This window comes from Ambystoma mexicanum, chromosome 12, assembly GCF_040938575.1.
Source record: "Ambystoma mexicanum isolate Mex_15411 chromosome 12, UKY_AmexF1_1, whole genome shotgun sequence".
Taxonomy (NCBI): Eukaryota; Metazoa; Chordata; class Amphibia; order Caudata; family Ambystomatidae; genus Ambystoma; species Ambystoma mexicanum.
This window is the reverse complement of record NC_090936.1, coordinates 898,998,897-899,014,610: the sequence shown is the minus strand read 5'-3', so window position 1 is coordinate 899,014,610 and position 15,714 is coordinate 898,998,897. Positions and strand designations below refer to the sequence as shown.

The 15,714-nt window shown below is 50.3% G+C and overlaps 1 protein-coding gene across 1 annotated transcript in view; it reads right to left on the bottom strand.

Moving 5' to 3' along the window:
* TPH2 (tryptophan hydroxylase 2) overlaps positions 1 to 15,714 on the bottom strand; it is a 745,039-nt gene that overhangs the window by 87,079 nt on the left and 642,246 nt on the right. The window contains exon 9 of the mRNA XM_069627755.1: positions 8,730 to 8,825. Within this exon, the coding sequence (XP_069483856.1) occupies positions 8,730 to 8,825 (96 nt within the window). The remainder of the gene's footprint in view (positions 1 to 8,729; positions 8,826 to 15,714) is intronic.

The window sequence follows — 15,714 nt, the reverse complement described above, 5'->3', positions numbered from 1 at the left end:
TCTTTCAGGTGTGGCGTGAACCAGTTGTTAAGGTGACAGAGTTGTTTGCTTTTGCGCAGCTTGGTGGGGGCAATCGAGTCAAGTGCCTTGAGCATAGAGCTGTTGTAAGCTTCTACCAGCGACGTAGGGTCTGTAATGTTTGTTATTAAGAGTAGGGAGAAGGTAGGGTAGGAGTTGTTCTGATGTGATGTCTTTTTTACTTCTGGTGGGAAGTGGCGGGGACATGAGTATAGGTTTGGGCCGGATAAGGTCTAGTGAGGCATTGAATACAATTAAGTGGTGGTCAGTCCAGGATTGTGGTATTATGTTGGTAATACTGATGTTACAGTTCCGATCAGCAACCCAGTCTAAGGTTCTGCCTTTGGCATGAGTAGGAGAGGAGACTTTTTGAGATAGGGCGTAGTCATTCAGGAGTGAGGCGACAGATAGGGCATGTTTGTCGTTGCTGTCATTAAAGCCCAGGTTAAAGTCTCCCAGTAATAGTATTTGAGCGTGATCTTTAGTATTGTTGGTTATAATGCTGGTTATGTCGTCTTCAAAGGTTCCCAGTGGTCCAGGTGGTCTGTAGATAACATGCAAGGTGAGAGTCCGGTTACAAGAGAGGTGCAATTTGGCAGTAAGGAGTTCACAAGATGAGAATATCAGGGTAGTAGCTAGTTTGATAGGTAAGGTAGCTTTGTGAATGATGGCTAGGCCGCCACCTTTAGTGTTAGGTCTATCGACTCTTAGTAGTTGGTAGCCGTCAGGTATAGCTAGCATGATGGCAGGGCCAGCTGCATCATGGAGCCATGTTTCGGTTATGACTAATAGGTCTAAGTTTTCATTAGTTAAGGCGTCCGAGATCTCGGTAGCATGGGCGACCATGGATCTTGCATTAATGAGAGATCCAATTATTGATAGGGTACTATTTGGTTGAGTCGAGGAGGGTTGTTTATTTTTGGTAGGGGCATCTCTTTGTATCAGTGGCTGATTAGTAGTTGTAGGAGCAGGGCGAGGGGTGGTGGGTTTGGGGTATTGCGAACGTTTGTTTGCTAGATCGATATAGCCTCTGTGATTGTGGTAGGAAGATGGTTCATGAAGACAGGACAATCTTGCCCTCAGTCTCATGTTTCTGTCCTTAGCAGGGTGTGAGTCCGCAGTTGCAAATGCCATGGTGGTAAGGAGGCTCAAAGCAATGTGTAGAGATTGGTAATAGGTGATTTTCATTCTGGAGGTGGGCAGGGATGCAAGGGTGGGCAAGTTCAGGTTCAAGCTATGGGCGTGGACTAGGTTACATGCAAAGGCGTGTAGTTAGTGGTTCGGTGCCAGAGAGGTCTGAGCAGTCTGTAAAGAGACCTGTATATTGGCTGTTAGGTGATCTAGGCGAGAACCAGGCTAGGTTCTATGTGGGCAAAGCAGTGGCAAACTAGGCAAGTGTAGAAGACTAGCTAGGTAGTGTGTCACCTAAGTATGTCAGGGCAACTCGAAGCACATTGAGGTATATAAAGTGGCTAGGGCAGTGTTATACCTAATGACAACCATGGGGCAGGGGCACAGGTCGGGGCACAAATCTGGTGAAGTACTATCTGCAACAGCACAGAATAAGGCACAGGTCAATTGTGGTCTATTGGCGACCATAAGGCACAGCACAAATTAGGGCACAAATCAGGTAAAGTCTGATGGCAAGCATAGGGCACAGCACAGAATAAGGCACAGGTCAATTGTGGTCTATTGGCGACCATAAGGCACAACACAAATTAAGGCACAAATCAGGTAAAGTCTGATGGCAACCATAGGGCACAGCACAGAATAAGGCACAGGTCAATTGTGGTCTATTGGCGATCATAGGGCACAACACAAATTAAGGCACAAATTGGGTAAAGTCTGATGTCAGGTTAGCCTTGTGCAATAGATCTGCAGGGTCAAGTGAAAGGGTTAAGCAGCCCAGCTATCGAAGTACAGCAGGGGTTGCATAGGGGCCTTTGTTAGAGAGTGCCGAGTGAGTCCAAGGCGTGCAGTTTTCAGGGTTCCAGCTAGAGGTGCCGGAAAGGGGCCCTCGGGCTTACCGTGGTTGTGTGGGTCCGTCCTTGCAGAGGGCAGGGTTCCTTGCAGGATATCTTCGGGAGGGAGGGAGGGACAAAGGGGTAGGCCGCGCCGCGCCTCCGATGCGCCGAACAGGGCGCAAAACAGGGCCTTTGTATGGCCTTCGGATGCGCCGGCGTCTCCGCCTGCCGGCGGATGTGCAATTCAAATATTGCCGCGGTTAGCGAGGCTCAGCCTCATTATGGCGCCGTGATGCGCCCGGCATGCCTAGGTCAGGCACAGTGAAGGGACAAGGTCAGGCGAGCCCTGCACCTTGTGCCTTCGTGGATCGTAGGCGGCCGTGGTGTCTGCGATGTGGCTTCTGCGGGGGGGGAGGGCTCCTGCCCTCTACCCTTGCCGTGGGGGTGCTGGAATGGGGTCCAGGGCGCAAAACAGGGCCTTTGTATGGCCTTCGGATGCGCCGGCGTCTCCGCCTGCCGGCGGATGTGCAATTCAAATATTGCCGCGGTTAGCGAGGCTCAGCCTCGTTATGGCGCCGTGATGCGCCCGGCATGCCTAGGTCAGGCACAGTGAAGGGACAAGGTCAGGCGAGCCCTGCACCTTGTGCCTTCGTGGATCGTAGGCGGCCGTGGTGTCTGCGATGTGGCTTCTGCGGGGGGGGAGGGCTCCTGCCCTCTACCCTTGCCGTGGGGGTGCTGGAATGGGGTCCAGGGCACAAAACAGGGCCTTTGTATGGCCTTCGGATGCGCCGGCGTCTCCGCCTGCCGGCGGATGTGCAATTCAAATATTGCCGCGGTTAGCGAGGCTCAGCCTCGTTATGGCGCCGTGATGCGCCCGGCATGCCTAGGTCAGGCACAGTGAAGGGACAAGGTCAGGCGAGCCCTGCACCTTGTGCCTTCGTGGATCGTAGGCGGCCGTGGAGTCTGCGATGTGGCTTCTGCGGGGGGGGAGGGCTCCTGCCCTCTACCCTTGCCGTGTCGGTGCTGGAATGGGGTCCAGGGCGCAAAACAGGGCCTTTGTATGGCCTTCGGATGCGCCGGCGTCTCCGCCTGCCGGCGGATGTGCAATTCAAATATTGCCGCGGTTAGCGAGGCTCAGCCTCGTTATGGCGCCGTGATGCGCCCGGCATGCCTAGGTCAGGCACAGTGAAGGGACAAGGTCAGGCGAGCCCTGCACCTGGTGCCTTCGTGGATCGTAGGCGGCCGTGGTGTCTGCGATGTGGCTTCTGCGGGGGGGAGGGCTCCTGCCCTCTACCCTTGCCGTGGGGGTGCTGGAATGGGGTCCAGGGCGCAAAACAGGGCCTTTGTATGGCCTTCGGATGCGCCGGCGTCTCCGCCTGCCGGCGGATATGCAATTCAAATATTGCCGCGGTTAGCGAGGCTCAGCCTCGTTATGGCGCCGTGATGCGCCCGGCATGCCTAGGTCAGGCACAGTGAAGGGACAAGGTCAGGCGAGCCCTGCACCTTGTGCCTTCGTGGATCGTAGGCGGCCGTGGTGTCTGCGATGTGGCTTCTGCGGGGGGGGGGAGGGCTCCTGCCCTCTACCCTTGCCGTGGGGGTGCTGGAATGGGGTCCAGGGCGCAAAACAGGGCCTTTGTATGGCCTTCGGATGCGCCGGCGTCTCCGCCTGCCGGCGGATGTGCAATTCAAATATTGCCGCGGTTAGCGAGGCTCAGCCTCGTTATGGCGCCGTGATGCGCCCGGCATGCCTAGGTCAGGCACAGTGAAGGGACAAGGTCAGGCGAGCCCTGCACCTTGTGCCTTTGTGGATCGTAGGCAGCCGTGGTGTCTGCGATGTGGCTTCTGCGGGGGGGGAGGGCTCCTGCCCTCTACCCTTGCCGTGGGGGTGCTGGAATGGGGTCCAGGGCGCAAAACAGGGCCTTTGTATGGCCTTCGGATGCGCCGGCGTCTCCGCCTGCCGGCGGATGTGCAATTCAAATATTGCCGCGGTTCAAATATTGAGTGGTGTCTATCCCTCCCTCCCGCCTACCCCCCGCTCATTCCCCGTGTGTCTATCGCTCCCTCCCGCCCACCCCCGCTCATTCCCCATGTGTCTATCCCTCCCGCCGCCCACCCCCGCTCATGCCCCGTGTGTCTCTCTCCCTCCCCTCCACCCCCGCTCATGTCCCGTGTGTCTCGCCCCCTCCCGCCCACCCCCCGCTCATGCCCCGTGTGTCTCTCTCCCTCCCCCCACCCCCAATCATGCCCCGTGTGTCTCTCTCCCTGCCGCCCACCCCCCGCTCATCATGCCCCGTGTGTCTCTCCCCCTCCCGCCCACCCCCCGCTCATGCCCGTGTCTCTCTCCCTCCCTTCCACCCTCGCTCATGCCCCGTGTGTCTCTCTGCCTTCCCCCCACCCCCGCTCATGCCCCATGTGTCTCTCCCCCTCCCGCCCACCACCCGCTCATGCCCTGTGTGTCTCTCCCCCACCCACGCTCATACCCCGTGTGTCTCTCCCCCTCCCGCCCACCCCCCTCATGCCCTGTGTGTCTCTCCCCCGACCGCCCACCCCCCGCTCATGCCCCGTGTGTCTCTCTCCCTCCAGCTCATGCCCCGTGTGTCTATCCCTCCCTCCCGCCCACCCCCCGCTCTTTCCCCATGTGTCTATCCCTACCTCCCGCCCACACCCCGCTCATTCCCCGTGTGTCTATCCCTCCCGCCGCCCACCCCCCCGCTCATGCCCCGTGTGTCTATCCCTCCCGCCGCCCACCCCCCGCTCATGCCCCGTGTCTCTATCCCTCCCCCTGCTCATGCCCCGTGTCTCTATCCCTCCTGCCGCCCACCCCCCGCTCATGCCCCGTGTGTCTATCCCGACCCCCGACCCCCCGCTCATGCCCTGTGTGTCTCTCGCCCTCTCCCCACCCCCGCTCATGCCCCATGTGTCTCTCCCCCTCCCGCCCACCCCCCGCTCATGCCCCGTGTGTCTCTCCCCCTCCCTCCCACCCCCGCTCATACCCCGTGGGTCTCTCCCCCTCCCGCCCACCCCCCTCATGCCCCGTGTGTCTCTCCCCCGACCGCCCACCCCCCGCTCATGCCCCGTGTGTCTCTCTCCCTCCAGCTCATGCCCCGTGTGTCTATCCCTCCCGCCGCCCACCCCCCGCTCATTCCCCGTGTGTCTATCCCTCCCGCCGCCCACCCCCCGCTCATGCCCCGTGTGTCTATCCCTCCCGCCGCCCACCCCCCGCTCATGCCCCGTGTCTCTATCCCTCCCCCCGTTCATGCCCCGTGTCTCTATCCCTCCTGCCGCCCACCCCCCGCTCATGCCCCGTGTGTCTATCCCTCCCCCCGACCCCCCGCACATGCCCTGTGTGTCTCTCTCCCTCTCCCCCACCCTCCGCTCATGCCCCGTGTGTCTCAGCCCTCCCCCCACCCCCCGCTCATGCCCGGTGTGTCTCTCTCCCTCCCCCCCACCCCTGCTCATGCCCCGTGTGTCTCTCCCCCTCCCCCCACCCCCCGCTCATGCCCCGTGTGTATCTCGACCTCCCCCCCACCCCCACTCATGCCCCGTGTGTCTCTCCCCCTCCCCCTGCTCATGCCCCGTGTGTCTCTCTCCCTCCCCCATCCCCGCTCATGCCCCGTGTGTCTCTCTCCCTCCCCCCACCCCCCGCTCATGCCCTGTGTGTCTCTCTACCTCCCCCCCACCCGCACATGCCCCGTGTGTCTCTCCCCTCCCCCACCCCCCACTCATGTCCCGTGTGTCTCTCCCCTCCCCCCACCCCCCACTCATGCCCCATGTCTCTCTCCCTCCCCTCCACCCCCCGCTCATGCCCTGTGTGTCTCTCTACCTCCCCCCACCCCCACTCATGCCCCGTGTTTCTCTCGCCCTCCCCCCACCCCCCGCTCATGCCCCATGTGTCTCTCTCCCTCCCCCCACCCCCGCTCATGCCCCGTGTCTGTCTCCTGTTGCCCCCCACCCCCCGCTCATGCCCCGTGTCTCTCTCCTGTTGCCCCCCACCCCCCGCTCATGCCCTGTGTCTGTCTCTTGTACCCCTCACCCCCCGCTCATGCCCCGTGTCTCTCTCCTGTTGCCCCCCACCACCACTCATGCCCCGTGTCTTCCTCTTGTCCCCCCTCCTATGATGCCCCTTGTTGACCTCTTGTTCCACCCACCCCCCGCTCATGCCCCGTGTCTCCCTTCTTCCCCCATCCCCCGCTCATGCCCCGTGTCTTCCTTTTCCCTCCCCCACTCCCCGCTTATGCCCTGTGTCTCCCTTCTTTCCCCCCCACCCCCCGCTCATGCCCCGTGTCTCCCTTCTTCACCCCCCACCCCCCACTCATGCCCCGTGTCTCCCTTCTTTCCCGCTCATGCCCTGTGTCTCCCTTCTTCCCCCCTCCACCCCCCTCTCATGCCCCGTGTCTCCCTTCTTTCCCGCTCATGTCCCGTGTCTCCCTTCTTTCCACCCCCTGCTCATGCCCCGTGTCTCTCTCCTGGTCTTCCCGACCCCCCGCCGATGGCCTGCTGTGTTCTCTTTATACACCCTGCCTTCCCTTTCCCTGGTGTCCATCTTGGTAAAAGATTTTCCTTCCTACACCGGGACGCCTGCCTGCGGCGTCCCGGTTTGGGAAGAAAAATCTTTTTTTTACCACCCCGGGTTCCCACTTTGAGAACCTAGGATGCTAGTGGTCTTCCTCCATTGAAAATAACGTTATGGTTACGTTGCACTAATAAAAAACTATGAAATTCAGTAAAAATAAAGTGACTTAATGGTTAAGTTGCACTAATAAAAACCTATGAAATTCATTAAAAAAACTTTGTTAAAGGGATGTTATGGATAAGTTGCGCTACTAAAAACCTATGAATTTCAGAAAAAAACTTTGTTAAAGGGACGTTATGGTTAAGTCCGCTACTAAAAACCTATGAAATTCAGTGAAAAAACTTTGTTAAAGGGACGTTATGGTTCAAAAGTAAAACCAAAAAACCCCTGAAATTCGGCACTTATGGTAAGATAAGCAACCATAACTCGCGCCACCGTGCACTGCTAACACTAACACCCAGGACATCAAAGATGACATCACAAATGTCATTGATGACATCACTGATGACATCAAATGTGCATTTACTTTTCATAAAAACTCTGTACAAGGGATTCTTATAATGCTGACCAAAATCTGTCAAGGATCATTGGGATAAATATCATGAGCTAATTAGTGCATTAAGCAATGCATTGATATAAATAGCATTCTATTATGAAGTTCTATCCAGTATACAAGCTACTCATGCAGAAACATAGGCAGTGTGTGCAGCATACATGATGAAGGTGCCATATTCATAATCTTGCCATGTTGAATAATCAAATGATAACTGCTTTCTTATTAGAGTTTTGCGTACTGTGAAACATGTAATGGGTAGATAATAAAGCCCACTTAATACATAATTATTACAGACAAAACACAAAGAGACAACAACACATACAAATGTGAGTGTATACAGGGACAGTGAAGTAAACAAAAAAGCAGAAGTAGTAGCAGAAAGAGTTCATAACCTAACTGATTGTCGTTATGCAGAGAAACTATTGCTCTGTTTCAAAGCTGCTACTTACCATAGGTATGTGTATCACATGATGTGACTGCACCCAAAGGAAAGGAGAGTGAGTACAATGTATACAAATATGAGCATATACAGGGAAGGTAGAGTAATAAAAATAAAACTATGAGAAAGTGCTGATAACCCTAATGATTATCTTCATACACAGAAAGGATTGCTCTCTTTCAAGCCTGTGTCTTCCGCTATTTATATGTTTCATATGATGTGACTTGACCCTAAGTCTACAAATATAGTACCTTTTCAATTTTTACTTCCTGACGGTTACTGAAGAAAACTATGTGGCTTAGATATGTCAGTAAAGGAAAAAAAGGGAGAGCCACCCATGTGATGTCATCAGTGATGTCATCAATGCCATTTGTGATGTCATCTTTGATGTCCTGGGTGTTAGTGTTAGCATGCTTATTTTACCATAACTGCCGAATTTCAGGGGGTTTTCGGTTTTACTTTGAACCATAACGTCCCTTTAACCAAGTTTTTTCACTGAATTTCATAGGTTTTTAGTAGCGCAACTTAACCATAACGTCCCTTTAACAAAGTTTTTTTTACTGAATTTATATATATATATATATATATATATATATTATATAGTTCATTTGGGCATGGCGATGATACATCTATTAGGCCTGATGCTCATACTCTGCAAATCCTGTCAGCAGGCCCAGGTCCTGCATACTCACTGTCCCTTTACTAGCCTCCCATCCACACACACGGGTTTGTGCCTCAGCTCGGATTATCTGACAAACATCTGACTAATCCTATTCTTTGTCCCGGGCTGGCCCCTTGCATCCTGGAAAACATGGTCACTCAAATGAAAAAGTTGATGCCTCCGAGTGCACCTAGTAAGTAGGAAAATGTGGGAAGTTCCCAATCACCCTAGGATCTAGAATGCCCTGATTCTCCCGGCACACAGTGCCTATTTTACCCATGTTGCGGAACATGCAGCAGAAGAATGAGGCACAGTGCAAATGTAAGCTTTCTGCTGAGAGCGATTAGAGAAAGGGGTGGGGAATGAAGGGCAGAAGAAATGGAAGCAGTGGGGGGTCATACTGAAGGGCAGCAAAAGAGGATAGAAGCGCTGTGGAACTTAAAACAATAAAAAGTCGTTTCATGAGATCTCCAGGAACCTCTTTTTAGACAGAAGCAGACAATGAATATGGTCAATACCTTTAGCTCCCCAATAGAAGACAGAAGTCCTGCCCCATAAGCTCGCAGTTGTCCGTCTTGTTTGCAGAGACCAAATTCAATGGTAAAGAAATAGCACTGTTAAGAAATATGGGACACAGGGTAAGATACAATCCAGTTAATGAAAACATGCCACATATGATTCCTTTTAGTATTTGCCGTATTGCAAAGAAAACACTGTAAAATGTCATTCCAATGTTCTTTAAAACTCATCTTTATAAGCAAGACAGCACTTTTTAATTTGTTTTGCAATATGATTTCATTACCACTTGTATATTCTTGAGAGTGCCAAACTCATCAAATTCTGAAAGCTACCAGTTTGACTTTTGAAAACCTTTAGCATCTAGTGCTAGATGTTCAGACCGATTTTTACAGTTAACGAGCCGGTGCTGGAGAAGGACGCCAGTGTTAGCCATTCGCCAAAAAAGAAACACCATTGCCTAAGGCTATGGTTAAGCAATTGCCAATCATTGGGACTCATAATGCCATGAAACTGAAACGTGAGTATATAGCTTGTGAACCGGTTTGGTGCATATATGTATAATTTGCAAGCACTGAAGCAGTTGTAATGCTTTCAATAGTTGCAGTCTACTCTTTGCATTCTCAGTCTAGGAACATACATGGCATAACACATTCAGGTTGCTTGGTGTAGGCTTGAGCAATAAATACATGTTAAGAAGATGACACTTTCCGACACCTTTAGATGCTGTTGCTGTCATTAATTTGAGGTCAGAGCATGCTTTATTATGCATTATCTTTTCCATGTATTTCATTCAGCAAGAATGTAAAGCGAAAGTAAACACAGCTTCCCCCATAGTGGATCAAATCCTTCCATTAGTCAGCTCCCTAGTGCAGTGTCCCTAGTATACATGCTGGCCCTTTCCTGCAGATCCGTGGTGCAACAGTTAAGCATATCTCTACGTAAGGGTAAAATTTACATGCCCAGATATCATGGATTTTCAGAGCTTAGGTTGGATTGTATCATTAGTAACCACTACGTCTCCTCGCAGCACTTACAGACCTCTCCCATGGTTTGTTAACAGCATTTGTCTCCCATTATGAGCAGGAACCACGGGGGAAACACTATTCTGTGAGCCCGAGATGCTCATTCAGCACTGTGTGCATTTTCCGGAGAGATGAGCGCCTTAGCAGAGTGTTTGTGTCCCTGTGCAGTTGGGATCAATGAAGTCTGTTGTTTCAGCAGTCTCGAATCTCAGATCTGCATTCCACTTGTACACGTGCGCATTTATAGGTAAGAGGCACTATTCCTTTTTAAGTGGAAAGGAGTAGGGAGCAAGGGATAGGACATTTACATTCACGAGAAGGAGGGTGACTCCTGGAAGGGAGAGATGGTGACGCTCTGTCATGTTTCTGTTAAGGAGACTTTGGCTTCGAATCAGAAGGCATTAAGTAACCAAAGGTCAAATGTGTCAAGGAAGCTTTTACCCACACCTCCTCCTGCAGACCTGTGATAATATCTTGTACATATACTGGGCCAACTGGGGGGAAGGGGTCTCTCGTCCCAATATATAGGGACCACAGCAAAGACAAGACAGATATCAGATAGACGTGGTGGTGGATGGTGTGCCATTTCCTACTGGCCCTTTTGCCACTGGGTGGATATCTACTAATAGGAGATGACAATTCACCAAGGAGACCCTACCACTGCGAGGAGGCCAGAAAGAGACTACAAGAGATAGATGTGCCAAAACCCTAGTATATGCCACCAGTAAGTTCCAGTAGGGAATATCACAAGGTAGCCAAGAGAAAGAGGAATATTATACTGGGGATGAATTCCCCAGAAGGCTTACCAAGAATCCCAGTTGGTCATTGCAGAGGCTCCATTCCAGATTAAACACAATTTGGGAGGTATAATGTTTGTCCTTGACAAATTGGTTCATCAAAATGTCCTAGTGTCGAACCCTTTACCACATGTGGGAAATATGCTTAGACCAGGCATCAGCCAAATCTGGAAAGTTCACCCCCCTCATGGTGAAGCATTAGTGTCGTCGACCATCATTTTGTGTCAATGAGGTGGAGTTCCGCTGATCTTATGTAATCGCTGGAGTTCATAATTACTATTTTTCTTCTGCAGAGATAGTATTCTCTTAGATCCATGGAGATCACTTTGTAAAAATGGTCTATCACATTTTCATAGGAGTGGATCATTGAACATTTGGGTTTAGGCTTCAGTGAAGTCTCTTCGGATAGATCCATAGGGATATGTTGTTCTTCTGCAAAGCTCTCTACTGCATAGACTTCATCCTCCTCTTGTAAATTTAGGAGAATTATAGTGTCCTCTGTATGAGTTACTGTTAGTTCTGAAGGTAACTGTGGTTCTTCTTGTCTCCTCTTAGTTGCGTAGATGTTTGCCAAATGTTTTTTGAGTTTCAAACGTCTACAGAATTTGAATAGGTCCAAATTAGTTTGAAAATAGTCCATTGAGCTTGAGGGGCTAAAGGAAAAGCCTTTATTTAGAGCTGACGAAACCTAAGTATAAACAGAATTTGACACCTAAACAGAGGCAAGCATAAATAGATCTTCAAAACAATGAAGATGTCTTAACCAAAATGGCAGATAAGGGAGGAAAAATAGTATTTATGAAATCCAGCGATTACATAAGGTCAGTGGAACTCCACCTCAATGACACCAAATGCTATGAAAAGCTAGCAACCAACCCCATTCCGAAACAAATTAATGAATGGCATACCAAGAGCCTAAATTGGTTTGAGAAGGGGATGCTTACAGAGGATGAACACCACTATATGAAAAATCAATTTCCAATAATGGCAACAATATACTTTATTCCAAAAATCTATAAATTCCATAAAATCCCACCATGTAGACCAATAATCAAAAGCATAGGCTCACTAACAGAAAGAATGTTTCAATACATAGACCTGCATTTACAGCCACAAGACTGCCCAAATTAGCAGGCTAAAACATTAAAGAAAATGTAAGATTAACCCTCCTGATGAACCACTGAGATTTAAGTGGGGAATCACGTGTCGAGGTTTTTCTCAAAAAGAGGTTTCTCTCAAAATGAGAGATTTTTTTCAAAAAGAGTCCTTTCCACACTACGACAACGCAAAACTTTATTTTATAAAGGAATAAGAACATAGCAATTTTTACAATGAAATTGTACAATAAAAAGCGATGAATGTTTGAATTGAAGAACATTTGAATAAAACATTACGGTTTGAACACATTGAAAACTTTGAAAGGCATTTCTTTCAAAAACATCTTGCTGGCACTACTGGAATAATCCGACCCAAAATACACATTCAATTAATAATATTGGGCAGTCACAATATTTGGACATCCATCTTGCAGACAACACAACTTCAATCAAAAAAATCAACCTTAAAAGGACTCGCCACAGGTTGACCAAGACAGCAGCTTATCTAAACCAAGAAGGCAAGTGCTCTAAATGGGCTAAACTCAAAATTGTATGGTTTTCCCATTCCGAAAGTCACTTGCATCATAAACAACTGCACTGGCCGCTCCTATCTGTGGGCAGCAGCTGTCCTTAGACTCATCTCTAAACATGTTGCATTTTGAAGAAGATTGAAGACTTCCCAGTCCACACAGAAGCTGGGCTACTACTCTTGATGCACTTGATGCAAGGGAAGTGCTTAGGCACTGACGGGCACTATGCAAATGGAGTTTAATATAACTTGCAGAACTCCCTTACAGTGCGCAAAATAAGACTTATCTCTATGAGTAACAGCCAATTTATGGAAATGCTTGTATTCATTACTCTCAGAGCTGGAACCGATAAACAGCGTTCTTATTGGCTGTCAATTAAGCACCTATTGTATCACTTAGAAATCACTTATCTTTCACACTGCCAATAAAACCCTGTCCAATTGTTTGCTATCAGATTTATCCTACCAACAGATTATAAAAGTAATATGTTCAATTAATTTGCAGCAACGAGAAACACTGTTTCTGTTCTTGACATGCTGGTGAACGTTGTTGCTATATATGCATATGTTATTTAATGACTTTGAAATCTAAACTGGATTTGAAAACTACACAGATGGTGGCCAGGTTTTCCAATGAACATTATAATATAGTAATATTGTTGCACCAGTATTGTACTTTACCTCAGAACCAGGGTAGGCTGGGTGGCTGCCCCTCCTGGATCCCCCTGGTGCCTAGTGCATGCTCAGTGCACCCACTAGCCTCATGCTAGTGCCATATTATCCCCCCCTTGCCACCAAATGCTGCCTGCGCTACGGCTTTACCTGCAGACAATCAGCGTCTTTGATTTTTTAAAATTATTTTCACAATATGTACATCATGACATTTGCTATGAGTTGTTAATTGGCATATTATGCAATGTTTGCTTCATCAACGTTGTGGGGTTCTGTTGTCCTTACTGTACAGTCATTGTTAGAAGTATGCCACCCTGCTTTCCTGTTTGACCACAGTCTTAACATGCATGCAAATGTCCCAACACTGGTTACATAGGGTATTTGTCTCTTAGGAAAAATCATAGGGCTGAGCCTCCCAGCTTTATCTGCTGGACTGGCTCCTGCCTTTTCGATGTGAAGTACAAGCTGGGCATTATGCTGTTCAAACCTTTAAAGAGACTTGGGGGGCTCTCTGAATTCCTGTGTGATACACCGGAGGTCTATTATACAAACCTAAGATTGTCAGATAGACTGTGCACCTCATCACTGGTTGGATGGTAAGCACTAAAAGTGGTGGTAACAGAATTAGCACTGCCAATACCGCTGGATCACAAGCCGGTGCAAAAGCCATGCTGCACAACATCTGCCTACAGAGAAATGTACCGCTACACCCTGTTGTGTACAGGCCACCCCCAGAGAATGAGGATGCAGTGCATGTGGAAGTGGGGACTGCATGCTTAGCCAGAAATGACATGAGGGATGGGAGACTCGCTTGGCAGAGCACTCAATTTCGTTTGAAACATTCACATGGCACAAGCCATGCACCACAACAGTGACACAATCAGGAATTTCCTCGCATTGATGAAGTTCAACAGTTTTAATGAAACACTGTGCACTAACTATCCCCCTCCCACTCACACCACCAACTCCCGAGCACACTATCCCCCTGCCCCTTGCACCACTCTCTCCCAAGCACACTTTTGTCCCTCCCACCAACAACTTCACAGCATGGCCACTCAGAGCAAAATGTGTCTCATTGTTATTTCCGTGGCCCATTTTCCCCCATGCCAGTCCATGGTGATCTGGGACCAGACAGACATTTTGACAGGTATGGTTCTTCCATGTGTGTTGGCATGCAAGACACAATTGCTATGGTACAGAGTGGGACCCAACAAATTTGGGCAGATGGGCATGATTGGTCAGGGGACATGTGGGCACAGCATTGTGGGGATGGTTGCAGCAATGTGTGTGTGACACATGGCCAGGTGGCCTTTGGCCTGTGTGTGGGAAGGGCAGGTTGTCCATACTGGGGCAGCTGAAGTATAGCATGCATGCTTGTGGTCCTTCATTCCCCCACATCCCCTCCCCAGGCGGGGAGCGTGGTTTATAGTGATGGGCCACCTGCGTCCATGTCGATGTAGGGGGACATGTACTTCCATGGTGCTCATCTGCCATACCAACATGGGGCAGGCCAACTGTGTACAGAACATGTTGGTGTGACTGCTGCACAGCGGTGTGTTTACTCACGAACCACAATCCTGCTGGCACAGGGTGCACCAGCAGGGGTGTGGTGTGCATGGCACTTGGAAAGGTCACTTGCCACCCATTCATACTGCGGTAACCTCATGGGTGCCCTGCCCCATGGCTGCTGTGGAGGGTGGCTGATGTGGCATCCTTTCACTTCACCCTGATTGGACTGCCCAGCTGCTGGGTCTGCTGACATGTGTCCCTGTCCACTGTAGCATCTTGTGTTAGGCTGACATTTGGGCATGGACTTGTTCTGGGGCGGGTGGTCACTCAGCTCCTGCCTCCTGGCTGCTGGCACCTGTCTGTGCACCTCTGACTACCTCAATGCCCTCCAGGCCAAGGGCTGTGCTGCACTTCTCTTCCTAGGCAATCAGGACCAGTTGCCAGGGACTTCTGGCGGTGTTGGGACAGGAGTCCACACACCCTGACCCTGAGGTCATTCCAACGCTTTCTATAGTCCTCCCCATCACTGGGTAAGCTGGACACTGCAGTCGCCTTCTGGCTGATGGCATGCCAGATGGCTGTCCTGCGCTGGCCTGATGTTTTTCTCACCCTGCTGCCGTACAGTTCCTCGCAGTGGGCCACAACCTCATCAGTGAGAACTACAAGTTCTTCCTCACTGTACTTGGGTTTCTGCAGGCGGCTTTCAGGCACCTTGACTCAGGTTCTCTCCTGTGACATTTTAGCTGTCTTTCAGGTATGGATGGCTGCAGGAAGTGATAGATTCTGGTTGGTTTGTGTTTTTAAAGAAGGCTGCTGCCATGCTTCCCTTTTCGGCGATGACACAATTTCCGCCGGCGGTGTGGATGGCGGCAGTAGCGCTATTAGCACTGACATTTCATTGGGGAGCCTTATTTCAGTATAGTTTCCGCTGGGCGGTATTAGCCTTACAACCGGACTGGGGCGCACGTTCACACCAGGTTGTGATGCAGCACCAATACTGCTGCATGACCCGGCGGTAACACTATTTTCACTTGGCGGAAATTGCACTGAAATACTGCCGAACTCGTGATGAGGCCCTGTGTCTCACCATGCCATGGGTGCATCACTTAACACTGGAGGGTCCACCGCCTCGAGTACTTGCCCAGAAGTTTGGAATTCTCTGCCCCCTATTTTTAAGATGTACACCAATATGTTCCCTGTTCCTGACTCGCTAATACTTTTATCTAGACCTGGCCCTCTCCTTGCAACACTGGCCTCAAAATGCCACTTATTATTTGTACCCTTTTATTCTTTGCAATGTCTTGCTGCCCACTTGACTGATGGCTTTTAACACTTCCAAAATAAATTGAGAGCCATCT